Source organism: Suncus etruscus, chromosome 6, assembly GCF_024139225.1.
Source record: "Suncus etruscus isolate mSunEtr1 chromosome 6, mSunEtr1.pri.cur, whole genome shotgun sequence".
NCBI classification, from domain to species: domain Eukaryota; kingdom Metazoa; phylum Chordata; class Mammalia; order Eulipotyphla; family Soricidae; genus Suncus; species Suncus etruscus.
This window is the reverse complement of record NC_064853.1, coordinates 32,953,295-32,980,507: the sequence shown is the minus strand read 5'-3', so window position 1 is coordinate 32,980,507 and position 27,213 is coordinate 32,953,295. Positions and strand designations below refer to the sequence as shown.

General features: G+C 50.8%; 1 protein-coding gene and 2 non-coding genes across 3 annotated transcripts; 1 reads left to right on the top strand and 2 right to left on the bottom strand.

The window, feature by feature from the left end:
• Positions 1-27,213, bottom strand: PTCH2 (patched 2). Its single transcript, XM_049774634.1, has 22 exons — positions 26,912-27,213; positions 26,058-26,250; positions 11,769-11,958; positions 11,613-11,682; positions 11,371-11,462; positions 10,579-10,774; positions 9,894-10,015; positions 9,609-9,756; positions 9,399-9,530; positions 8,005-8,160; positions 7,828-7,920; positions 6,543-6,668; positions 6,327-6,445; positions 5,866-6,214; positions 5,449-5,761; positions 5,219-5,361; positions 4,956-5,136; positions 4,555-4,835; positions 4,305-4,442; positions 1,690-1,832; positions 1,507-1,606; positions 1-778 (listed from the first exon to the last, which is right to left on the bottom strand). Exons 1-22 carry the CDS (start codon positions 26,981-26,983, stop codon positions 512-514), a joined length of 3,624 nt encoding a protein of 1,207 aa, XP_049630591.1. The 5' UTR covers positions 26,984-27,213; the 3' UTR covers positions 1-511.
• LOC126012611 (small nucleolar RNA SNORA51) lies at positions 18,123-18,251 on the top strand. The gene has a single exon (XR_007497062.1). It is a non-coding gene; the product is annotated as a small nucleolar RNA SNORA51 (small nucleolar RNA).
• Positions 22,286-22,392, bottom strand: LOC126012857 (U6 spliceosomal RNA). The gene has a single exon (XR_007497209.1). It is a non-coding gene; the product is annotated as a U6 spliceosomal RNA (small nuclear RNA).

Below are 27,213 nucleotides of genomic sequence, written 5' to 3'. Positions count from 1 at the left end.
TACGAGTTCATATCGAATATATTTCGTTCTTTAAAAATAAAACTTTCAGCATAGCTAACATCTATGCAAAACTACAAAAATAAACATCTTTATTATAAATAATTTATGTGGTAGGGAGTGGGTGGGGGCAGAAAACTTTCCCAGGAGTCCAAGAGCAGTAGCAGGGGTGCCTGGACTGGCAAAGGGTGCTGGAGGATCCTCAAGCTTGGTTTCCTGGGAGAAGGCAGCAACATTGGATGGGGTAACAGGGCTGTCCTGCAGCCTCAGGTGCTGGTTTTATCCCCTCAAACACAGCCACACACAAGCTCTCCTGCGCTAGGCTGTGGCCTACTTGGAGACGGAGGCTCTCAGGAAGCACATGTGTGTCTGTGTGTATGTAGAGGACCAGGAGGGGAGCAGACAAACAGCAGCAACAGGACACTCCAGGGGTTTGTCCTGCATTCAGAAAGCACCCCTCTACTGCTTCCCCAGGACTTCTGAGGGTCCAAGCTGGCTTCACTCTTCTGAGGCTTCACCCGTTGGCTGGACAGGACCCCCTGGAGCTGAAGTTGCTTGGGCTGCAGGCAGCTGGTGAGGTCGTGGGGGACCAAGCAGGCTCCTCTGAAGGTGCATGAGTGTAGGCCCCGGGCAGCGGGGGCGGGTGTAGGGACACGGTCATGGAGGTAGTCACTCTGGCAAAGCTCTGGGGCAGCGGGGCAGACACCCCCCACCGAAGCCCTCTGCCCTGTGGAGCTGTGGGGCTCCTCACTTCTGAGCTCTCCTTGTACATCTGCACCACCTGTGGGAAGACACCAGCCCCAGTGAGCCCAGGGCTGTGGGGTTGCAATCCTCTTCCAGTAACCCTGATTCTTTCGGCTGTTGGCAGGACATCAGAGCTCAGAAGGGGAAAGGTAAGAGAGGTAAGAGGACTGGGGCCTGTGATTCAGGGCTATTATTATTATTTTTTTTTTTTTTTGGTTTTTGGGCCACACCCGGTAACGCTCAGGGGTTACTCCTGGCTATGTGCTCAGAAGTTGCTCCTGGCTTGGGGGACCATATGGGACACCGGGGGATCGAACCGCGGTCCGTCCAAGGCTAGCGCAGGCAAGGCAGGCACCTTACCTTTAGCGCCACCGCCCGGCCCCCCAGGGCTATTATTTTTTAAATCACAACTGGTGATGCTGGGGGTTACTCCTAGCTCTATACTCAAGTATCACTCACTCCTCATGATGCTTGGGGGACCATACGGGATACCGAGGATTGAATCCAGGTCAGTCATGTGCAAAGTTAGCGCTCTACCCACTGTGCTAGCTCTCCAGCTCTTTGCTCAGGACTTGAAATGGTTGAGGAGGACCCCAGAGAGGACTGTGCAATAGTTGGGGTCCTTCCACTCTGCAGCTGGATCCACCTCATAGGGAGGGTCCTCAGGAGCTGAACAATGTCTGGAGGCCACCAAAGGCATTTTGCTCCTTCCCTTGGTTATTTAACCCCATCCCCTGGGCTGGGAGCAGAGGGCAGTATGATCACCTCTGGTGGGGGGCCCAGGATGGACAGCAGCACAGGGAGCAGCACGAGGCCGTGGAGGAGACCCAGGAGCGTGAGGACAGTGAGCACCACGAAGAAGTACCTGGGTGGGGGAGAGGAGGGTGAGCACGGGCAGGCCCTGGCCCCAGCCCTCACAGGGCCTGCCCCCAGCCCCCGCCCTCCTACCTTACGATGAAGTCAAAGTTGGAACCCGCCAACATGAGCAGACCCAGCAGAGTGGAGACAGCCCCATCAGCCACTGGGGCAAATGTGTGCTCCAGAGCATGGGCAGCCCGCAGGTTCCGGTTCCCCTGGGTGGTGAGGAAGCCCTGAGGGAACAAAGTGGTCTTAAAGTCACTCATCTATGATACCCCCCACTTGTGCTTAGCTGTCTCCAGGGTTGTCCTACTGAGGGTCTGCTGGTTATAGTGCCTGCCTGTAATACCCCCCCCCACACACACACACCCTGAGGTGTTCAGGGCTTACTCCTGGCTTTGCATTCAGGGATCACTCTTGGTAGTCTCAAATTGTATGGGGGTGCTGAGGATTGAACCCAGGTAGAATTGCAAGACAAGTGCCCTTCCTTCTCTGGACCTTGGGTTTTTGTTGCTGTTGTTTGATTTTAGTTTTGGGCCATACTCAGTGATGCTTAGGGGTTATTCCTAGCTCTGTAGTCAAGACTCTCTCCTGGTGGGCTCAGGGGACCATATGGGATATGGAGGATCGAGCCCAGGTCAGGTTTGTCTTGAGTGCAAGACAAACAAACAAATTCCCTGCTGCATTATTGCACCAGCGCCTGGCCTTTGGGTTTTGCTGCAGCTACAGAGGCTGCTGCGAGAGGGCTGTGCCTGGGTCTGGAACCAGCTGTGTAGCTGCCACTACCTCAGGCTGCTGTGGGTTCCAAGAGCAAAGCAGGTTAACAGCCACTGAGACCATAAGCCCAGCAAACCTGTATAGTTTTCCTCTGACCCTTTGTTGAAAAGAGGGACTGACACCAAAGCAGATAGGGCTGCATTTCAGAAGGTTCCTAATTATTTCCTCCCTCCCTCCCTCCCTCCCTCCCTCCCTCCCTCCCTCCCTCCCTCCCTCCTTCCTTCCTTCCTTCCTTCCTTCCTTCCTTCCTTCCTTCCTTCCTTCCTTCCTTCCTTCCTTCCTTCCTTCCTTCCCTCCCTCCCTCCCTCCCTTTATTTTTTTTAAGGGAAAGTGTTTGGGCTCCATAGGTTTTTATATTCAAGGAGCCACATCTACAGTGTTGGGAACCTAATTGGGTTTGGGTGGGGGCAAGGCAAATAAGTACCTTATCCCCAGTACTATCTTTTTTTTTTGTTTGTTTTTTTGGGCCACACCCAGCGGTGCTCAGGGGTTACTCCTGGCTGTCTGCTCAGAAATGGCTCCTGGCAGGCACAGGGGACCATATGGGACACCGGGATTCGAACCAACCACCTTTGGTCCTGGATCGGCTGCTTGCAAGGCAAATGCCACTGTGCTATCTCTCCGGGCCCCCAAATACAATTCTTAAGACTACTATTTTTAGGGGAAAAAAAGACATATGGGGTGTGGTCTGGTTAAAATTGGTGTTTTCAGCTGCCTTGTGCCTCCATCCTCCACACCCCAGCCTTGGCTTTAGTCAAGGCCTATGATGAACCATACTTGGGTAGGAGGCTGGGTTCAATACCCAACATCCCATTGTTCCCTGAACTGAACAAGGAATAGCTCCTGAGCATTGCCAAATTTGGTTTAAAAAACCACAGTAATCCCAATCACAAATTTTCCACCATCCAGACTGGCTAGGTCTTCGTCCACTCTCTTTTTCTTTTTTCTTGTCTTGCCTTGTCTTTTTCTTTCTTTTGCTTTGGATCACCACTGCCCATGCTCAGGGACTACTCTTAGTTCCTGGTGGTGCTTAGAGGACCATGTAGTGCCAGGAACTGAACATGGGTCTCTAACATGTAAAGCATGAACCCAGCACATTGAGCTCTCTCTGGCCCTCTACTTCCTTCTTTCTTTTGTTTATTTTCCATTTTGGGGTCACAACTGGAAGTGCTCAGGGTTTACTCCCGACTCTACTCAGGGATCACTTCTGGCAGTGTTTAGGGGTATCATATGTAGTATTGAAAATTGAGCCTGGCTAGCTTTTTGCAAGAGTGCTCTATCTCTCTGCACTATTTCTCTGGCCCATACTACTTTTTCTGTTTTTTGGTTTTGGGCCACACCCAATGATGCTCAGGGGTTATTCCTGGCTCTGCACTCAGAAATCACTCTTGGCAGGCTCTGGGGATTATATGGGATGCCGGAGATCGAACCTGGATTAGTTGCTTGCAAGGCAAATGCCCTATCCTCTGTGCTATCATTCCGGCCCCCTTACTTATTTCTTTACTATCTATCTCTGGAAATATAAATCCCTAGAATGTAGCACCTTGATTGTAAAGTCATCTGCATTGCTATATCACCAATTCTTTTTCATTTTGGGGGCTGGCGATCACACCTAGGGCCCCACACATACAAAACTTGATCCCAACCAAGTGTTAAACTGAACTTGGGGGGCCGGGCGGTGGCGCTAAAGGTAAGGTGCCTGCCTTGCCTGCGCTAGCCTTGGACGGACCGCGGTTCGATCCCCCGGTGTCCCATATGGTCCCCCAAGCCAGGAGCAACTTCTGAGCACATAGCCAGGAGTAACCCCTGAGCATTACCGGGTGTGGCCCAAAAACCAAAAAAAAAAAAAAAAAAACTGAACTTGGCATACATCAGGTGCTTAAGACCACAGAACCAGCTGTCCCTCCTTCCCCCATGCATATGCTCACCAGAGCCACATGCACGGTGAACTCCACACCGATGCCCACAGAGGCCACGAGGATCACCACAGGGATGGCACTCAGCTTGATGCCCAGGAAGCCCATGATGCCGAAGAGCTCCACCGTCATCATGGCCAGGACCAGCACCTGGGGAGGGCAGGGTTCACCCAGGGCTCCAGGGAAGAGGAGGATGGGCCGGGCAGGGCAATGGGGGAAGCAGGCCGGGACTTCTTTGCCCTGCTTCTGCGGGGGGACTCACTATGAGGCCGGCTGTCCAGGGGTTGAGCAACAGCAGGGAGCAGACGAGGAAGGAGCACAACAGCAGGATGCAGACAGCCAGCAGGAAGCAGCGCCGCAGGCCCAGGTACTGTTCCCAGAAGAGGAATGGGGAGCCGCTGGGGTAGGCGCGCACCCCGGCCTGGCCCGCCTCGGCACATGCCGCCCGGGCCCCCTCGATGGCCTCCACGAAGTCCGCAGTGTTCTGGAGGCCACGCAGCAGGAAGGGGAACTGGGCAAACTCCAGGGGCTGGGCTGCTGGGACTGCAGAGGGGGTGGCAGGGAGAGGGAGGGGCAGCTGTGAGTACCACGGGGAGCCCCTGGCAGGGTCCCACTTTTGCTGGGCAGCCCGGCAGGCCCCCCGCTGTGCTCCCAGGCACTTACTTCGAAGGTTCTCTCCGGTGGTGTCATATTTGTCGTGCAGCCACTCGGGAGGGGGCGGGTAGAAGTTGGCCTGCGAGGCTGCCAGACCCAGAGGGTCGCTGCTCACCCACATGGTCAGGCCCACGTAGAAGAGCTCGGGGGGAATCAGCCCGTCCTTGTCTACCAGCTTCCTTGTCGTCAGCTGCAGGGGCAGAGTGGGCTAAAGGCCTGTGCTCCTGAGGCTGGGGCCCCTCTGAGTGCACCCCTCCTAGCCCATGCCCAACCTGACTGAAGTCCAGAGGCTCCTGGGCATCCCCGGTCTGGATGAGCAGCTTGTAGGCCAGGGCCCCATCCTCAGAGCCATTGCGGTAGGAGTTGCGGGTGATGCGCCCTGAAGCCCAGTCTTCATCAAAGGCAGCCTGGATTCCTGGGGGGAGGAAGAGGACAGTTATCTGGGGGTACTCAGGAAGCTCTGCCTGTAGGGGCCCTCTCTGCGGGGCTCCCTGCCTCTTACCCTGGAGCCAGTTGCGGTAATAGTGCAGCCAGGTGCGGGGTGCCTGGGCAGCAGGCTGGGGCAGCACGGCCTTGAGGGAGCTGAAGCGCTGGTGCAGATCAAAGAGGGCACGTTGGGAGCGGGCGTAGTCGAAGCCACCCTGCGTCACCAGCGCCACCTCGTACAGGGAGAAGTACCTGAGCTGGGCGCTCAGGAAGGCGTGCTCCTTGGTGCCCCGTGGCACCACATCTGTCAGCGCCAGCCCGTCCTGCACCAAGGTGGCTCCGTAGAGGCTCAGGCCCAGAAGAGCCCCAAAGAGCACCAGCACGATGGCCTGCGGGGCATGGGATGTGGGAACTGAGCTGGAGGCTAAGGACGGGCCCAGGCCTGTGCCCTCTCGACTCTGCCACACCTCATTTTCCCAGGCCCCAGTCCTACCTTGGTGTGTGGCTGGAGCAGCAAAGGAGCAAACTGAGAGCGGGCAAAGTGGGCAAGATTCCAGCGGGCACAGGGCACGGATCTGCAAGCAGCCTTCTGCCTGGTTGCCTCCTCTTGGCCTAGCAAGTCCCGTGTGGACCCTCCGGGGCTGAAGAGCTCCGAGCCCAGAGGGTCAGTAGGTGGGGTCACCAGATGGGTCTGGGGAGGCAGGATGGTGACCACATGCTGGCTGCTGGCTTCACAGTGGGCAAAAGCTTGAACCGTGGCGGTCAGGTGGGCAATGCCCACTGGTACAGCCCTGTCCCCCAGCTCCTGAGGCAAGATCTGAATAACCTGAGCAGAACAGGGGCTGAAAGAGGCAGAGAGGTGGGGGGTGAGAGGTGGTATGTGGGGGGTGAGAGGTGGTATGTGCAGGGACAAGCTGTGCGGGGCCAGACTGAGAGGGGCTGGGCAGGGGGTACCTCGAGAAGCAGCAGAGCACGTCCAGGCGCTGGGAGTGGCGCCGGTGCAGGTCTAGGCTGAGGACGGCGGGGAAGACAAGCATCACGGCTGCAAAGTTGAAGCCAACTACAATGGCTGCCTGGGGGTGGACAAGGGGGCACAAAAGCATGATGAGGCACATGCTCCAGGCCCAGCCTGAGGCTGGCCCCGGGGAAGAGATTCTGGGGGAGCCTCACCTGTAAGGAAAAGGCCCGCAGGGCTGGAATGGGGACCAGCGCGGCCATGAAGAAAGCGACCATGTTGTTGATGGAGGTGAGAGCCACACTGGTGCCCGTGCGCTGCAGACACTCCCCCGTACGCTCCTGCCAGGACAGGGGAGGGACCGTGGGTCTTTAGGAACAGTGCAGGGGAAGCAGAGGAGCGAGGAATGATAACCAGAGCAGCACACATTGGTCAGGATCCATACAACTCTGACACGAGCACTGCTATTACCCTTGTACAACTACACCAGGTGCCTCTCTTTTTCATTTTATTTTATTTTATTTTATTTTTGCCTTTTGGGCCACACCCTGTGACGCTCAGGGCTTACTCCTGGCTATGTGCTCAGAAATTGCTCCTGGCTCTGGGGATCATATAGGATGTTGGGGATCAAACCAGGTCTGTCCTGGATCTGCCTTGCCGCATGAAGGCAAACGCCCTACAGCTGTGCTATTGCTCCGGCCCCTAAGTTTCGTTTTTATCTTTTTTTTTTTAGTTTTTGGGTCACACCCAGTGGTGCTCATGGGCTACTCCTGGCTCTGCTGGCAGGATCCGGGTATCATATGGAATACCCAAGATCCAACCCAGGCTGGCTGTATGCAAGGCAAATGGCCTACATGCTGTGTGTGTTTTTTGAATCACACCCGGCAGTGCTCAGGGTCCTGGCTCTGCACACAGAAATCACTCCTGGTGATGCTCAGAGGGCCATATGAAATGCTAAAGCTCAAACAAACCCCAGGCAGCTGCATGCAAGGCAAGCCCTACCTATCCCTTACTAGCTGTGCTATCATTTTGGCCCCAGAGGATCTTTTCTTGATTTTGTTTTAGGGAGCTTGTTTGGAGGTTCTGGCAGGGGAGTACAAGTCTTTGGCCCAAGAACAGTCCATCTCTATTGGAGGAAGGTATGCAACTTTGGGAAGGGCACAAGTGGAGTGGTCAAGGAAAGAGACACCTGCCAGCCAGCCAGATCAGCTAGATCAAGCCTGGCTTGATCAGTGAGTGACAGGTTGCAGCCAGATTGTCCTCACAATCCAGCAGTGCTCAGAGGGTTTCCATGGTCCTGAGCCGGGAAGGGGTTTGCTCCCACAATACTGGGGGCCATGTGGTTGGTATTGAGGCTGAACCTGGGTCTCCTGCATGCAAAGCCTTTACACAGTACATCTCTGGCCTTCAGCTCTTTTTTTTTCCCACCCCCTGGCCTTCAGCTCTTAACCCCTAAACTGAACTGCTTCAGAAGAGCCAGGATGGAGAATATAACCTTACCTGGAGAGGGGTCCCAGGGGGCGCTTCTGTGAAGGCATGTGCCAGCAGAAAGATGTCATCCACACCGATGCCCAGTGCCAAGAAGGGCAATACCTACAGGGGCACAGGACAGGCAGCTGGAGAAACTGAGGAATCTGGGCCCTTAATCTCCAAGTTGGCCCATGGTCCTAAGTGTACCTGGGTTGTGGCGGCATTGAAGGCGATGCCAAGCAGGGCACAAAGTCCAAGGCCTGAGGCCACTGCCAGGGCCACCAGAAGAACTCCTGCAAGGCCTACAGCCCCCTGGGACTGGGCACAATCCCACCTCAGCATCGTCACACAAGCATAGGCCAGCTGTGGGGAGAGAGGGCAGTCCTTACTCTTACTGAGGAACTAAGGTGGACTAGTGTGGAAGTGTTTGTTCTAGGAGCATAGTAGTACTATAACCTACCACTCCCAAGTGTCCATAGCCTTCTACCACTGTCCATAGACCCTGTCTGTCCTTTTATTTATTTTTTGAGGGTCACATCCAGTGATGCTTAGGATCATTCCTGGCTCTGCACTGAGGAATTACTCCTGGCAGTACACAGGGGACTATATAGGATGCCAGAGATAGAGCAAGCCTGTGTTGGTCGAATGCATAGCAAGTACCTTTCCTGCTTAACTCTCTCTAGCTCCTTTCTTCCTTCCATCCTTCCTTTCCCCTCTTTTCCACCCATTCTTCCTCCCTCCCTCCCTCCCTCCGTTCCTTCCATCCTTCCTTCCTTTTCCCTCTTTTCCACTCATCCTCCCTCCCTCCCTTCCTTCCTCCCTCCCTTCCTTTCCCGTCTTTTCAACTCACCCTCCCTCCCTCTTTTCCTTCCTTCCTTCCTTCCTTCCTTCCTTCCTTCCTTCCTTCCTTCCTTCCTTCCTTCCTTCCTTCCTTCCTTCCTTCCTTCCTTCCTTCCTTCCCCTCTCCTTCCCTTCTCTTCTCTCCCTTCTTCCTTCCTCTGTCTCTTTCTATCTTTGCCATAACCAAAAATGTTCAGAAACCACTCCTGCTTCTGTACTCAGGAAATACTACTACAGATGTTCAGGGAATATATGGAATCCTTCCATCCTTCCTTCCTTTTCCCTCTTTTCCACTCATCCTCCCTCCCTCCCTTCCTTCCTCCCTCCCTTCCTTTCCTGTCTTTTCAACTCACCCTCCCTCCCTCTTTTCCTTCCTTCCTTCCTTCCTTCCTTCCTTCCTTCCTTCCTTCCTTCCTTCCTTCCTTCCTTCCTTCCTTCCTTCCTTCCTTTCCTTCTGTCCTTCCTTCCCTTCTCCCTCCCTTCTCTTCTCTCCCTTCTTCCTTCCTCTGTCTCTTTCTATCTTTGCCATAACCAAAAATGTTCAGAAACCACTCCTGCTTCTGTACTCAGGAAATACTACTACAGATGTTCAGGGAATATATGGAATACTGGGGGTTGAACTTGGTTTGGCGGCATACAATGCCCTATCTGCTCTACTATTGCTCTGGCCCCCAACCATCTGTCTGTCCCTTTCTTCCTGGGGCACTGTCTGGCTCAAAATTCCCGGGGTGAGCTGGGGTGGGGGTAGACATGGGACCCACCATGAGCAGATAGCCTCCCACCACGCGGGCTGTGCTGACTTCCGAGAAGGCATGCAAGATGTCGTCCAGTGTGGTGGAGGAGAAGGCGTGGATCTGCTGAGACACGTTCTCAGGCAGGGCCTCCTGTGCCAGCTGGAAGGGGGAAAGTGGGTGTGAGGGGGCAAGTGGGAGGAGTGGTTACAGCTTCACTCTCGCCCTCTTCCTTCTGACCTGCACAAAGCGCCGTTGCCAGGCCTGCAGTACAGTGCCCGCCTGTTCCTCGCTCCAGCCGATGTCATGCGTCTGGTAGTCACCCCGGAAGTGCTCATAGAGCTGGCGGGGGCTCATCAGCAGGAAGGTGCTTTGCAGGGCCTCTGCCCTGGGGATGGACAGGAGTAGGGGGGCTCAGAGTTGCTGCAACCCCTCCATGCAGCAGGTAGGCAGGAGGGTGTTGCCAGAATGACCTGGCATCCGAGTGTGGCTTTGGGACTCTGAGAGCCACTTGCTGATTCCTACCTCAGCAGCTGTCCTTGGGAATCTCTGGTCATGCCTCCCAAAAGCAGTTCTTCCTGCCAGTGCATGAATTTGTGCGAGAAGCCATGGCAGCCTCCGCTCAGCTCCTGAGCTACGTTGGGAGCCTGCAGGGGACAGGGCAGGAGTTAATGCTAGGCTGTGGATAAGGAAAGGTCCCTGCCTTGGAAGCTTCAGGAAAACCTCTGCCATGGAGCTTCCTAGGCCTAGAGAGCAGGTAACATTCTCCTGAATATTCTCTGTGGGTTGTTCTGAGTGAAGAGCTAGTGCTGGGCAGAGAGGAGGCACCCAAGGGTGCAGAGGCCCAGGAACAGACTGGAGGGAGCAATTGGTGCACTTAGTAGGTCTGGATCCACATGGAGACTCCATACAAACACTCAGGAGCCTAGGCACACCAGTGCTTCAGTCACTTGTCATTTCTCTGTACAAGTCCATTTCAATAAATAAAGATCAGCCTGTCCAGACTTAGAACAAGATAAAAAGGATCACATGCTACTTGGGATGTTCCTTAGAACTGAACAAGAATGGAATGTGCCAGAACAGTGGGGGCAGGAAAAGTGTCAAGGAAGGGGCTCAGAGTATAGACCACACTTGGCTTTCTTCTGAAACATGAGAATTCTGAGAGGAAGAGGAAAGGGGCCCACCCAGGGCAACCCTGTCTGGAACTCACCTGTCTGCTCTGATGGTTTGGGGCACTTGATGGACAGTGGATGTCATCGGGGTGCAGGCAGGGCCGCCCTACATAGGCCTGCCCCACCTGTGCCTTATCCAGTAGCTCCCGGAAGCCCTCCAGGGAGGCAAAAGGACCCAATTCCTCCAGCAGCTGCTTCGGGTCCAGGTTGGTCCACTGGATGTCGGGGCGGCCCCTGAGGGGAAGCTCAGGGTTGGCGAAAACCAGGGATCAGTTCCCACCCTCCACACTGGCCATCGAAGACCCAGGCTGGAGCCCAGCCCCTTCCTAGCTGCTCACTGTCCTGCCCTATGGAGGGATGAAAGGCTGCCAGTGCTCCTAGTCTGCACTAGCCTACAGGTTGCTGAGCCTACCAGGACTGAAAGAGACATCAGAACAGAAGAACTAACTCATTTTTGTGCTAGGACCAAACCTGGGTCAGTCATATGCAAGGCAAGTGCCTTACCACTCTGGCCCTGGGGATCCCTTTTGCTCAGGTGTTTACTCAATGAGATTGCTTCATCTGCTCTCCCTTTGGAGGCAAGGTAAAGGGGAAACTAGAGAGATCCCTGGGCATCCATGTTCAGAGCCTGGCTGGGAGGCCATGAGAGGATGGATCTTCCTTGTTGCCATCCTGGCTCTGGGCTCAAGAATCACTCGTAGTGGGGTTGGGGTATCATGTGGGATGCTGGGAATGAAATTCATGTTGGCCCCGTAAAAGGAAAACACCCTTCTTGCTGTGTACTATAGCTCTGGACCAACCAGCCTTGGGGCAGTCCCAGTGGCACTCACGGCAAGTAGGCAGAGCCCCCTTGGAGCTTGGCTCCCTCCCAGAAGCAGTCGAGGGGGGTGAGGATCACGCATGGAAACAGCTTCTCAATCATCTGCCAGGAACACCCCAGATGCAGTCAGTTCGGGGTTCCTTTGTGGGCCCTCAGCCAATGCCTCCCTGCTCCCATGTTCACATCCCTGCCCCCTCCAAGCCCTTCCACAATACACGAAGGTTCTACCTCCTCCAGGCTCACAAAACTCACCCGCTCAATCATTCCGTTTTCAATGAGGGGAACTCCGGATTTATAGCAGATTTTGTTCAGATCCCAGGACCTGCAAAAGCCGAGGCTTAGGAACTCAAAAGGACAGGGGATCCCCTTCCTTCCCATCTGCAGTGGGCCTTCCCCAGCCGCACTCACTTTCCATAGAGGGATACTTGCACTTTACTGGCACTGAGGGCTGCGTGGAGGTGGAGGCTGAGTGCTTCTGGTGTCAGGACGTTCTCCCCCTCCCTACGTGGGGTCTGGATCAGCATCTGGGAGGTATACGCAGCCTCTTCCCCCAGCTTCTCCTTGGTGTAATGCAGCTCCTGGCTCACCCGGCTGCCCACTGCCGGAGCAGGGAGAGAATCTTGGTGTCTCAGGGTTCTGAGGCATTAGGATCCTGCTGGGCTTCTACCTTCTACTAGGAGGCAGCCCCCTGTTTTCCAATGCCTTGTTAGACTTCCCAGCCCCCTGGTCCTCTGCTAAGAATCTGGGGCTCTGCTACAGGACTGGAGCAGCCTCCAACTATGTGACTCCATCATGGATTGTTTCCTTTCCTTCCTGCTGTTTTTGGGCCACATCTGGGGGTGTTCAGCTATTCCTGGCTCTACTTTTGGGACCATATGCAGTACCAGGGAGCAAACCTGAGCCTCCTGCCAACAAAGATGTCTCAGCTCTTTTTTTTTTTTTTTTTTTAGTTTAGGGTCACACCCAGCAATGCTCAAGGGTTACTCCTGGCTCTGTGTTCAGAAATTGCTCCTGGCAGGCTCAGGGGACCATGTGGGATGCTGGAAATTGAACCACCATCTATCCTGGGTTGGCTGCGTGCAAGGCAAATGCCCTATTGCTGTGCTATCTCTCTGGCCCCCAATGTCTCAGCTCTTTGAGCAACCTCTCAGGCTCTCTGAGATTTCTTGTGCAATGTAGGATTTAAGCAGTAACCAAGTTGCCTGGGTTTGGGACAAATAATCTAAGAATGAGAGATCAGCATAAGCTGAGGTTATGCGATGTGTTGGTAAGTGCTTACTCAGCACTTCTCTGCTTGGCAGGCGGACCTTGGGGACTGAAGGGACCAATAGGGGAGTCTCCTAAAATAGGTGAGAGAATGGGTGTTGGTTCCTCATTCAAGTTCCTGCAGAGGGGAACTAACATCCACCCGTCTTTTTGAGAACTCCCTGAAAAGAGGGCAGAGTGTGTGTTCATGAGCTCTAAGGGGCCACAGTTCTGAAAAGCTTGGTCTGTTGGTGTGATATTGTCAACGTGAATATCATACAAGAACAATTAGCCTACATCTCTGTAAACCAGGTCCTCTCGCCCTGCATTATTTGGGCCAAAGTGATGCTCTCAAACGAGGGCCTGGGGGAGGCAGGGACACTGAGTGAGCTTTAGAGAAAGATACAGGCCTGAGTCAAACTACCCTGTATACTATATACTACCCTGTATCCTATATACTAGTTGGATGCTCAGTTCTGCTTCTACCTGTGGGGCTTCTCTGGGGGTCACAGTCACCTGCAGTCCCCTTCACTGAATCTTCATGCTCTTAAATTCCCTCCTTCCTCCTTCCTTCCTTCCTTCCTTCCTTCCTTCCTTCCTTCCTTCCTTCCTTCCTTCCTTCCTTCCTTCCTTCCTTCCTTCCTTCCTTCTTCCTTCCTCCCTCTCTCCCTCCTTCCTTCCTCCCTTCTTCCCTCCCTCCCTCCTTCCCTCCTTCCTCCCTCCTTCTCTCCTTCCCTCCCTCCCTCCCTCCCTCCCTCCCTCCCTCCCTCCCTCCCTCCCTTCCTTCCTTCCTTCCTTCCTTCCTTCCTTCCTTCCTTCCTTCCCACACCCAGTGGTACACAGGGGTTACTCCTGGTTCTGCACTCAGAAATCCCTTCTGGCAGGCCTGAGGGACCATATGGGATGCCGAGGATCAAACCCAGGTCTGTCCCAAGTCGGCCGCATGAAATTTTTTTCTTTTAATATTTTTTTTTTTGCCATGCCTTGGATAAAACCCAGTGTCTCACATATACAAGGAAGGTTTTCACCGTCAGCTAATCCATTTTTCAAGCCTATTATATTCTCCTCACTTCTGAGAGACCCAAACTCTCAAGAGATTAATCTGCTCAACTGTCACCCCCAGCCATATTATTGTTTGTTACTATTTGAGGGGTACATTGGCGGTGCTCAGGGCTCATTCCTTGAGGGCTTAGGGGACCATACAGGGTGCCAGGGATTGAACCTGGGTAGGCCACAGACAAGTACCCACTGTACTAACTCTCTAGCCCAGTCACGTTCTGGCCTTCCCCTCATAAACTGTCTCATCTGGCCATCCTGCCCTCCATGGTCACATTCGACCTGTTGGTCTCCTGACTCCTACCCCTTCCTGAACCTACACTGTGCTGGGTACTTCAACACAGCTGCCACAAGGAGACAGGAGGGGAGCAGGCAGAGAAGCTTCCCTTAGTGAGTTTCCTGACAGAGGGGGGCCAGAAGAAGGAATGAACCTAAAGAGTTAATAAGAAAGAAAGAGGCTGAACAAATAGTACAGTGGGTAGGGAGTTTGCCTTACATGCAATTCACTCAGGCGGGTTTGATCTCTGCTGCCCCATATGGTTCCCTGAATCCTGCCAAAAGTGATTCCTGAGTGCAGAGCCAGTAGTAACCTTAAGCATTGCTAGGTGTGGCCCCTCAAAAAAAAACAAAAAAAAAAAAAAAAAAAAAAAAACCTAAAAAACCAGTTTTGCTTATTAAAGTAGCAAACATTAAGAAGCTGGTGCCAGGGGCCGGGAAGGTGGCGCTAGAGGTAAGGTGTCTGCCTTACAAGCACTAGCGTAGGACGGACCATGGTTCGATCCCCCGGCGTCCCATATGGTCTCCCCAAGCCAGGGGTGATTTCTGAGCTCATAGCCAGGAGTAACCCCTGACCGTCAAACGGGTGTGGCCCAAAAAAAAAAAAAAAAAAAAGAAGCTGGTGCCTGGGCCCGGAGAGATAGCACAGCAGTGTTTGCCTTGCAAGCAGCCGATCCAGGACCAAAGGTGGTTGGTTCAAATCCCGGTGTCCCATATGGTCCCCCGTGCCTGCCAGCAGCTATTTCTGAGCAGACAGCCAGGAGTAACCCCTGAGCACTGCCGGGTGTGGCCCAAAAACCAAAAACCAAAAAAAAAAAAAAGAAAGAAACTGGTGTCATGGGTCCGGAGCAATGGCACAAGCGGTAGGGCATTTGCCTTGTGCGTGCTAACCTGGAACAGACTGTGGTTTGATCCCCCAATGTCCCATATGGTTCCCCAAGCTAGAAGCGATTTCTAAGCGCATAGCCAGGAGGAACCCCTGAGCGTCACCGGGTATGGCCTAAAACCAAAAAAACCCAAAAACAAACAACAAAAACACCCACAAAAAAATGATGTCAGAGTGACAGTACATCAAGTAGGGCATTTTGCTTTGCACAAAGCCAATCCAGGTTTGATCACTGGCATCCCATATGGTCCACTGAGCCCTGCAGTACTGTGAGCACAGAGCCAGGAATAACCCCTGAGCATTACTGGGTATTGCCCCCCCCAAAAAAAAACAAACAAAAAATATTGGTAGCACTGGGCCAGTCTGTAGTTCAGTAGTAAAGTATTTGTCTTGCATGTGTGAGGTTTTATCCCTGGCATTTTGCCTATATGTGGTAGAACTGATTTTAATCCCTGGCATCCTATATGCTTCCCCCAAGACTGCCAGGAGTAATTACTGAGTGCAGAGCCAGTAGTAATCCATCAACATCACTGGTGTGGCCTCAAAACAAAATAAAACAGAAAAAAAAATAAAGATCCTTAGTAATGTTTCTCATCTTTGTCTCTTTTTTTAAGGGCTTGGGGGTGGTGTTTACACAACTGGTGGGATGTTTGTGTGTGTAAGGCAAATGCCCTGAGTGCTGTGCTGTAGGTCTAGGACCTATTTTTCATCTTTTTTTTTGGGGGGGGGGTCATACCCAGCAGCGCTCAGGGGCTACTTCTGGCTCTGTGCTCAGAAGTTGCCCCTGGCAGGATCGGGGGACCATATGGGATACCGGGATTCGAACCACCATCCTTCTGCATGCAAGGCAAACACCCTACCGCTATCCTATCTCTCCGGTCCCTATTTCTCATCTTCTGTGCCATAAACTTCACCCTGAAGGAAGGGTCCTGGAGTTTCTGATTTCTCAGGTTTCTGTGAGTGAGGTGGGAATGAACAAACAAGTTAGAGGACCTGACTTTTTCATCAACAGGAGTTAGCCAGGGAAGAAGGGAGGAAAATGCATTCTCTGGAGCAAGTGTGTGCAGGGGACTGGCCAGAGATCAGTGTCGCTCAACTGTTGAGTAAGGTGGAGACAATGATGAAGTAAGGAATCCTAAGTAAGGAATTAAATTACAGAACACTTGGTGTGCTAAGGTTCTTGATTCTGAGACTTCCCAGAACTGTAGAAAGCAACTGAAACAGGGGACTGACCCGGTCAGACTCAAATGCTCCACAGGAGGGCAGTGTGGAGCAAGATTAGCTGATGCCTTTCAATCAAAACAGACCTTGATTTTTATTTGTTTGTTTGTTTGTTTTTGGTTTTTGGGCCACACCTGGTGACGCTCAGGGGTTACTCCTGGCTATGTGTTCAGAAATCACTCCTGACTAGGGGGACCATATGGGACACCGAGGTCTGTCCTGGATTAGCCGCTATTGCTCCAGACCAGACCTTGATCTTTATTTATTATTTTGCTTTTTGGGGCTCTAACCGGCAATGCTTAGGGGTTACTCTTGGCAGACTTAGGGGACCATATGGGATGCTGGGGAATCAAACCTAAATCTGCCCTGTGCAAGGCAAACACCCTACCCACTGTGCTATCGCCCTGATCCTAGACATTGTTTTTTTTGTTGTTGTTTTTGGTGGTGGTCGTCATACTTTGAGAGGCATAGTGATTAAAGGAAGCGAGGCTTCTTTCTAGTCTTAGCAAGTAAAATTTAATTAGCCTAAGCAGTCAATTATAGTAATTTCACTGCCTTTGCCAACTGGAAATTTTAGGCATAGGCTGCTACGCAGTTTTTACCAGAGCAACCAAATGTTATTCCTGGCTCTGCCAGGAATTCCTTCTGGCAATGCTTGGGGGACCATATAGGATGCCAAGAATCAGTCCCATTGGTTGAGTGCAAGGCAACACGCACTACCTACTGTACTATCCCTCCAGCAGCTCTTTTCTTTGTTGTTGTTTGTTTTCCTTTTGAGTCACACTCTTCAGTACCTCAGGCTTGCTCAGGGGCCACTCCTGACAGGGTTCTGGAAAACCATAGGGAATTCCAGAGATCAAACCTGGGTTGGCCACAAGAAAGGTAAGTGCCCTACCTATCGTATTACTACTTCAGGTCCCCTTCCTCATTTTCAAAATAGGATTCATGTCAGGGATGACTTTTCTTACTGCAGTAGCTGTCTGGAACAGGAGCTAATTTTGTTTTTGTTCTTGGGCCATACTGAGTAGTGTTCAGGGATTTGTTTCTAGATCCTTTGTTTGTTTGTTTGTTTTTTGTTTTGGGGTCATACCTGGCAGCACTCAAGGGTTACTCCTGGCTCTACACTCAGAAATCACTTCTGGCGGGCTCGGAGAGATAGCACAGCGGCGTTTGCCTTGCAAGCAGCCGATCCAGGACCAAAGGTGGTAGGTTCGAATCTCGGTGTCCCATATGGTCCCCCGTGCCTGCTAGGAGCTATTTCTGAGCAGACAGCCAGGAGTAATCCCTGAGCACCGCCGGGTATGGCCCAAAAACCAAAAAAAAAAAAAAAAAAATCACTTCTGGCAGGCTTAGGGGACCATATGGGACGCCAGGATTCGAACTACCAACCTTCTGCATGTGAGGCAAATGCCTCACCTCCATGCTATCTCTCCGGCCCCCGGGATTTCTTTCTAGACATGCCCTAGGGCCATGCAATGCCAGGAATCAAACTCAGGGATCTGCCTATGACATGAGAAACACTGAGTTACAGCTCTGGACTATGAGAAGATAAACTTTTATTATGGATAGATATGAAGAGTATCATGCTGAGTGAAATGAGTCAGATGGACAGACATAGAATGACTACACTCATATGCAGGATATAAAGATACAAACAAATGAGAATACTAGACAACAGAAATGAGGGGTAGGAAGACTGATCCTTAGTAGGAAGCTTGCCACCAGGAGGCAGTTAGGACAAACAGGTTTGTGATAGTTGGAAATAGTCATTCTGGACAAGAACTGGGGACTGAAAGGACATCAAGTGATGTGCATGAGACCCTTTTAGTAACAGTAGTGCAAATCATGGTGCCTAAAAGGAAAAAAGGGGGGGGGGGGAGAGAGAGAAGAAAAGTGTCTACCACAGAGGCAAGCTGAGAAGAGAGTGGGAGGGAAACTGGAGAGAGTACAGGTGAAGAGATGGGTGCCGGAACATTGTATGACTGAAACTCAAATGTAACTTCGTATCTCACTGATTCAATTAAAAAAAAAAACTTTATATATATATAATTTATATATATATTAAAAAAAAAAGAAAAGGCCTCTCAATTCTTACCCCAGGCTGTGTTCTTTACACTGTATAGAAAGAGGAGGTACAGTAAATGCACCCCATATACACCTCAACCCAGGCCCTTTGCCTGGTCTGTATTGTGAATTGGGGGACAAAAAAAAAACTTTGCTGGGTCCGGAGAGATAGCACAGCAGTAGGGCAGGGCGTTTGCCTTGCAAGCAGCCAACCCAGGACCAACGTGGTTCGAATTCCAGCATCCCATATGGTCTCCTGTGCCTGCCAGGAGCGATTTCTAAGCACAAAGCCAGGTGCTCCTGGTGGTTCTGGGGCTAGGGGAGTAGAACCTTATACCCACGTGGCACCAGGGATTAAACCCAGGCATCCTGCATGCAAAACATGCACTCTGATGTCAGAGCGATAACACAGTGGGTAGGGTGTTTTCCTTGCACGTGGCCGACCTGGGTTCAATCCCCAGCATCCCATATGGTCCCCTGAGCCTGCCATGAGTAACCCCTAAGTGCAGCCTGGTGTGACCCTCCCACCAAAACTCAAACTCCCCATCAAATGCTCTCAATTGAATATCTCTCTGCTCCAAAAGTTTTAACATGCTGAAGCAGCCAGGAGAAAGAAACTGGGTCCCTGGTGTCCTTAGTTGACCAAATTAACTATCCTGAAAAATTTCCCACCAGAATTCTAAGTACAGGGATAGTATTTCAATCTTTTCCATTATTTCATTTTGTATGACTTGAAAGCATTTCAGGGATCCAGGGATGGTGATAGAGTGCCTGCCTTGTAGGTATGAGGCTGTGAGTCTGATCCCCAACACCACCTCAAATACTGAATAACACTGTTGGTAACACTGTACTATAGATTCCTAGTGTCACAAGGGTCCAGTACATTGCAACTAAAAATGAACATGAGCACCACAATTAAAAAAAATAAAGGGGCCGGGAAGGTGGCGCTAGAGGTAAGGTGTCTGCCTTGCAAGCGCTAGCGTAGGACGGACCGTGGTTCGATCCCCCAGCTTCCCATATGGTCCCCCCAAGCCAGGGGGGATTTCTGAGCGCATAGCCAGGATTAACCCCTGAGCGTCAAATGGGTGTGGCCCAAAAACCAAAATAAATAAATAAATAAATAAATAAATAAATAAATAAATAAATAAATAAAATAAAGTTAGCCCAGCAGTAGGGCATTTGCCTTGCAAGCAGCCTATCCAGGATAGACAGTGGTTGGAATCCCGGCATCCCATATACCGTATTTGCCAGTGTATAAGACGACTAGGCATATAAAACAACCCCCTAATTTTGCAGTTAAAACATAGGGGTTTTTTTGTTTGTTTTGTGTTTTTTTTTTTTGTTTTTGGGCCACACCCGGCGATGCTCAGGGGTTACTCCTGGCTGTCTGCTCAGAAATAGCTCCTGGCAGGCACGGGGGACCATATGGGACACGGGGATTCAAACCAACCACCTTTGGTCCTGGATCGGCTGCCTGCAAGGCAAACACCACTGTGCTATGTCTCCGGGCCCCTATTGAATCGACTTTTAAAGCTTTGTAGACCACGCTTTTTTTTTTTAAGTGTTCAGGTCTTACACCTGGCTCTGTGCTCAAGGCTCACTCTGTGGGAATCAGAAAACTATATGAGATGCTAGTTCAAACCTCATTGGGTATGTGCAGGGGAAGCATTCTACCTGCTGTAGTATCTTCTGAACCCAACACAAGTGTCTTAATCCTTGTACTATTTCTCTTGCCTATTGCCTATTCACAATTTTTTTTGGTCACAATAAAAAGTGCTTGGGGACTGTTTCTGGGGTGCTGTGAGACCATGAGGTGCTGGGGATTAAACTGGTACTCCTATAAGCAAAGCATCTATAGTCCTTTAAAAAAATTTTTTTTTTGAACCTCATTTGATTGTGCTCAGAGACCACTCCTGACAGGGTTCAGGGGACCATATGTGGTGTCAGGGACAGAATTTGGATTGGTTGCTTAGAAGGCAAGTGATCTACTATTTGTATTATCTCTCCAGTCCCTGGAAACATATTTATTTATTATTATTATTTTTTAAGACCACACCTACAGTGCTCCTGGCTCTGTGCTCAGAAATCATTCTTGGAAGGTTCAGGGGACCACCTGGGATGCCAGGGAGCGAACCTGGGTCAGTTGTGTGCAAGGCAAATGCCTTACCTGCTGTGCTACAGCTTTGGCCCCTAAACTACATTTTCAACATAACTTAGACTCAGGCATCCATAGAGGTAAAGCATGCACTCTACCACTGACTACATCTCCAGCTCATAAATAGACCTTTTATATGCACTGGGAAGCCAAAAATTTTCTGTGACTCACTTCATTGTGATATTTACTTTACTGATGGTCTGGAATAAAGTCTGTGTTCTCTCCAATGTATGTTTGTGCACTGACATCTAGAGGCAGAAAATGGTCCTAACTAGTAAAGGCTAAAGGGATGGAAAGGAGAGAGGTTGAATAGAAGGGATTGAGGAGATGGTCCCAGTGGTGCAACACCTGCCTTGCACGGGTGAAGTCAGGAGTTTAACCAGAGGTGGGGCAAAAGAGTCACCCCAAGTGTGTGAATCCTGGCACTGCAACAATAAACAACACCAAAGAGAGGAGGAGAAAGAAAAGGAAAAGCATAAATGCTCTTTCCTATCTTACAAGATGGTGGGTGGGAAAGCTGAGAAGCTGGCTACTTACTAAAGAAAAATAACTTGGGACTGGAAAAATAGTACAGCAAATAGGGTGCTTTCCTTGCATGCAACTGACTGGTTTGATCCCTGGCACCTTGTATGGTCCCCTGAACATGCCAGGAGTGGTTGATCCCTGCGGTTTGAGCCAGGAATAAGCCCTAAGCACAAAAAAAAACAAAAACAAACTAGGGACCAGAGCGGTGGTGCAAGCGGTAAGGCATCTGCCTTGCCCAAGCTAGTCTAGGATGGACCGTGGTTCGATCCCCCATGTCCCATATGGTCCCCCAAGCCAGGAGTAATTTCTGAGCGCATAGCCAGGAGTAACACCTGAGCATCAGTGGGTGTGGCCCCAAAACAAAACAAAACAAAAATTGATGCTGAAAGTCAGGTGGTGAAGGGTAGCCTCAGAAATGATACCTAAAAAAGGGTGCCCTGCTAGATCTGAAAGCCTCACTGGGGATCTGGAAGAAATTCTGATCTTCCATCCCATCCCCAAAAGCCATGCACAAGAGGAAGTCTTGAGCTGCCTAAATCCAGGCCAGAAAAGAAAAGATGGAGAAACTTCTTGCTACTATCATAAAACCAGTTGGTGATAACATGAAATGCAGGATCCAACTGCCTGACTAGAGATTTAGTACAATGGGCAGGGTGCTTGCCTTTTCTTGCACACAGCCAAGCAAGGTTCAATCACCAGCACACCATGTGGTCTCCTCCTGACAGCAGAGCCAGGAGTAAGCTCTGAGCTATGCTGGGTGTGATCTCCCACACCCCTTTGGCACCCAACAACAACAACACAACAAAAACTAACAATGAACCTCAAAGGCCACAAACCATGGGAACCCCCCTCCCCAGCCATCAGGTGAGAAGACCTGGAGTGAACATCAATTGTAGGACTTAAAATCCTCCTCCCTGGACCAGAGAAAAGAAGACTTTTTCTGACACAGATGGGCAGTAACTTGATGTCACTGGACTGTTGTCAGACACCTGTAAAATCACTTTACTTTTTCCTTTCTCCTTTTCTGAGTTAATTAGCACAAGTACCCTTCATCATGTCAACCCTGACCCTCTGGTGATTTCTGTTCAACTCTGACTAATAAAAGTGGCAGGGAAAGCAGCAGAGAGCTAGAAGCTTGGCTGGCTCAGTAAGGCTGCTCAACATCCCCTGGCCGAAATACTTGTCTGATTTCTTGTGTGAAACTGCAAGCTGAGACCCCACACTGGACCACTGTCCCTCAATTGGGCTGCTTTGTGTAAAACACAGCAGTAATCTGTCCTCACCACTACCACCAAAATTGACATAATGGTGTGAAAATCCTAAGACATATTACTCATGTTTGCTTTAAGAAGAAGCTGTGTAAGCCCATATACCAGGAAGATGAGACCTTTAACATAGAAAAAGAGTAGATGGTAGGGGGCCAGAGAGATAATACAGCTGTAGGGCAATTGCCAACCTAGGATGCTGAACTTTATTTTTATTTTTTATTTTTAATTAAAAAATATGGAACGCTTCACGAATTTGCGTGTCATCCTTGCGCAGGGGCCATGCTAATCCTCTCTGTATCGTTCCAATTTTAGTATATGTGCTGCCGAAGTGAGCACTAAAATTTTTTTGCTTGTTTGTTTTTGGGTCACACTCGGCCACGCTCAGGGCTTACTCCTGGCTCTATGCTCAGAAGTTGTTCCTGGCAGGCTCAGGGGACCATATGGGATGCCGGGATTCGAACCACTGACTTTCTGCATGCAAGGCAAACGCTTTACCTCCATGCTATCTCTCTGGCCCCTGCCAACCTAGGATGGATGGTGGTTCAAATCCTGGCATCCCATATGGTCCCAAATTGCCAGGGGCAATTTCTGAACACAGAGCCAGGAGTAACCCCTGAGTGTCACCGGATGTGATCCAAAACCAAAAAAAAAAAAAAAAAAAAAAAAAGAACGAGGGCCCGGAGAGATAGCACAGTGGTGTTTGCCTTGCAAGCAGCCGATCCAGGACCAAAGGTGGTTGATTCGAATCCCGGTGTCCCATATGGTCCCCCGTGCCTGCCAGCAGCTATTTCTGAGCAGACAGCCAGGAGTAACCCCTGAGCATCGCCGGGTGTGGCCCAAAAACAAAAACAACAACAACAAAAAAAAAGAATGAGAAGTAGATGATAGAATCGAGCAAGGTAGATCAGAAAACTATAAATTTGCACATTCTTCCCCCAAATCAAAGCTATTCCTCAGCTCCATGGCTACCTGTGTTTAGTTAGTGTTTGCTCTCACAAAAGGTATTGGTGTCCTTTCTTACAAATAACCTCACAAATAAATTGGTGTATTTCTTTTTTTGTTTGTTTTTTTGGGCCACACCCGGCGATGCTCAGGGGTTACTCCTGGCTGTCTGCTCAAAAATAGCTCCTGGCAGGCACGAGGGACCATATGGGACACCGGGATTCGAACCAACCACCTTTGGTCCTGGATTGGATGCTTGCAAGGTAAACACCGCTGTGCTATCTCTCCGGGCCCTAAATTGGTGTATTTCTTACAAGCAAACAAATAACTAATTTCTGAAAGGAAGGAAGAAGGAAGGAAGCATTTACTAATTTGGTAACCAATCAGGTAAGAATTGAGGGGGATTCCTAAGGTTCAGTTTATGTTTGTGTACTTATAAACTCATTTATTTATTTTTGTTTTGGGTCCACACCTGGCAGAGCTCAGGGGAATATGCGGTACTAGTGATGGACCATGGTTCCACCACATGCAAGGCATGCATTCTGGTCCTTTAAATTATCTCTGTGGTCCTATTTATTTCAGTATATACTGGTTAAACCAACAAAAGTAACCACTCTCCCTTCTAAACGAATGTCTGTATATATCTAAACTTTAGAGACAGCTCGACTTTCAAGTCATTTCTATTATTTCTATCACCAAGCCCTGTAGTATTTTCATTTTAGAGAACAATTGATCTCTGAGCCCTTTAGTTTCCAAATTGATCAGGAAGGACAAACTCATACCTGATCTAAGGGGACAAGCTGAAGGAAACCCTAAAATCAATTCTAGAACTCTGAGAGGTAATATTCTACTTCTTCCTTTACTATTATTAGTAATTGTTGTGTTAGCTAGATTGTAGTATTAGCAATGTTGGAAAGAACTAAAGAATCCCTGAGTCCTCCCCTTCATCAACTTCTCTTTGCCTTCTCATCTACAGAGCCTTCTCACCTCCTCAACAGAGAGAAAGAAAAGACCAGCCAGGATCATTACTTTGACCTCACCCACTGCCCTTGGCAGGATGGGGCAGTATTCTGAGCTGGAGGATCTGGCCACTTCTGACATCCTCCTATACTCCCACAAAGAGCAACAAACCTCTGCACCAGAGTATAGAGGAGAGGATGAAGAGGCATGGAGGTTCAAGCAATGTTTAGATGAGGAAGATCTGGGGGATGGAGGAGAAAGGGAATGTGTGTGGGGGAGGGGGGAGACGGGCTCTATTGTGGCAGGAAATACAAGAGTCATTTGGGACCACCCAGGCAGCAGTGGTGTGGGTGGGGTTTATGAGTATGTGCATCTATGCACATGTGTGTCCTGGGGGCCGGGGGCAGGCAGGCACAGAGAAACATCTGCTCTGGACCCCAGGGCTGGCCTAGAGTGTATGTATATGAGAGGCTGCTGAGTGCTGGGGGTAGGGTGGGGATGGGGTGTGGGAGCCCCACAGGCAGTCAGGCTCCAAGAAACATCTGCTCTGGATCTTAGGGCTTGCCAGCATTTGAAATAACTCAAGGGTGTAAGACTCTAACCTGGGCGCTGCCTTTGGGTGTGGTTCAGGGCTCCGGGGAGAATTTGGGGGTGCTCACAATTACAAAGAGGAGTTTGGCTGTTAAAAGGATGACATGTAGGGGCCAGCGCGGTGGCGCTAGAGGTAAGGTGTCTGCCTTGCCAGCGCTAGCCTAGGACGGACCACGGTTCGATCCCCCGGCGTCCCATATGGTCCCCCCCAAGCCAGGAGTAACCCCTGAGCGTCACCGGGTGTGGCCCAAAAACCAAAAACCAAAACAAAAAGGATGACATGTAAAGCCAAGTTTCAGAAAAGAAGAGAGCTATGGGACTGGAGAGATAGTATAGTGGGTGAGGTGCTTGAATTTACCTGCTGGGTGGTGTTTGATTCCCTAACACTTCCTATGTCCCATTAGGAGTGACCTGTGAGCACAGTCAGGACCAAGCCCCAAGCACAGTCAGGTACGGCCTACCCCACTAGGGAAAGAGGAGTATGGTAAAATTAACAAGAAGTCTTTTTTTTAATCTAACGTTTGCACCATAAAGTGAGGATTTGGCATTATTTGAACCTCTGTGGTTTTCAAAGTTCAGATTTTTGTGCTGCTTCTCTGCTGAACAGCCAGCTGCAGGGGGCCTGGGCGATCCTCCTGAGTAGGTTATCAGAGATGCACTCAGTCTCCACAGCCTTCCAGTTCTAGCTTTTCCCATCGTCTTCTTTATTTTATTTATTTATTTATTTATTTATTTATTTATTTATTTATTAGTTTTTGGATCACACCCGGCAGTGCTCAGGAGTCACTCCTGACTCCAAGCTCAGAAATCGCTCCTGGCAGGTTCAGGGGACCATGTGGGATGCCAGGATTCGAACCACCGTCCTTCTGCATGAAAGGCAAATGCCTTAACTCCATGCTATCTTTCCAGCCCCCACTTTTCCCATTTTCTTGGTCAGATGCTACTTCTCTCATCCTCTCTCACACAACAAAATAATATTCTGCTCTGTACAATATTCTATATTATAGCCCAACACATAATTTACTTTCTTTGCTACTGAAAGATGGATCTTATTTTAGACGGCTTTGCAAACCCTGCTGTGCTGTCAGAACTACGCATAAGGGTCAGGGAGATAGCTCTAAGGGCTAGAGTGCATTGCCTGCGTGTACTAGGCCCTATGCTTTGATTCCTGGCACTGCATGACTCCCTGGGTACTGCCAGGTAGAGCTCTGGGAGCCCCCAAGCACTACTAGGAGTGACCCCAAGACCCCTGAGCACTGCTTGGGAGGCCGCTCAAAACATACAAAACGTTGGGAATGAATGTAAAATAAACACACGGAGACTCACAGATAACTACTCTATAAACGTCTTCGCTCTTAGCTGCCATGCCTGTTTCCAGGTGTGGGAGGGGCAGCCCACCCAGGCCAAGCCAAGCCCGTCCCATTTCCATCACCAGCTCCTCGCCCTGCCCTTCCTTGTCTCTGAGCTCACCAGACCCAAGTAATTGTGGGCAAACGTTCACAACTCACCTTCTACCCAGAGCTGTTCTAGGTCTGTCTCAATGGTGGACAGGCGGAGCCCCAGTGCCAGGGCCCCAAAGCCCAACAGGCCCAGGAAGAGCACTTTGCCGCAGTGTCTCTGGATCCTGCAGCCCAGAGAGAAGAGCAGGCCCTGGAAGTAAGCACGAAGCCAGAGCGGAGCCTTGATGCTCCCGGCGAGGATCTGGGAGGAAAAGAGAAGGGTCAGCCAGGCATGATGGCAACGAAGCATGAAACCCTTCCCTTCCCTTTCCTCACTGTGCGCACCCTCTGCAGAGCCCAAGCTCCTGCATTTCTGGATGTAGGGCAGAGCACCTACAGAGACAAGGGCCCAAAAACGGGAACAAAAAAAGATTGAACTCCTCTCACCCCCTACACACACATCGTGTTACTCTTTCAGTAACAGTAATGCAAACTGCAGTGTCTAGGAGGGAAAAAGAAAACTCAAAAGTGTCTCCCATATGGAGGCAGGAGGACTAATGGGGACACTGTGGAACCCAAGTGGACACTGATGAAGAGATGGGTGCTTGAACATTCTATCACCAGAACTCAATCATGAACAACTTTGTGAACTTTGTATCTCACCGTGACTCAATAGATTATAATAATAATAATAATAAATAATAATAATAATAATAATAATAATAAAAATAAGACACAGGCCCATTTTCTGGGACTAGCTTACCTGCCCCAGAATGAATACCTGGACAGAGGAAAACTCATTCTCACAGCCTAATCATACCACCCACACCCCCAGCAGAAGCCCCAGGACAGACAGACCCCTCTCCCTCTCCTGCCACCCCCTTCCCCTGCCCCAATCTTATCTTTCCTGACTTTCCACTCACCTGAGGAGCCGTGGATCGAGCTGGGGGTGCGTAGCTCGGGGGCAGCTCCCCCAGAGACGGCGGCCGGGCCATGGCAGCCGGGACAGGGGGTGTGGGCACCCCCAACCCGCGTTATCTGGGCTCTCCCATAGGCTGGCCTGGTTCTGCGGGTCGCGCGTCGGGGGTGTTCAGCGGAGCCCGCTTTGGGGCGAGCGGATCGGGCTGGGGTGCCAAGGCAGGGAAGCGCCCCGAGTGCCCGGGATGCCGCGGCCGGAGCGACGGGTCCCCCGGTGCGGACCGACGGGCAGCCCCTGCAACGCCCG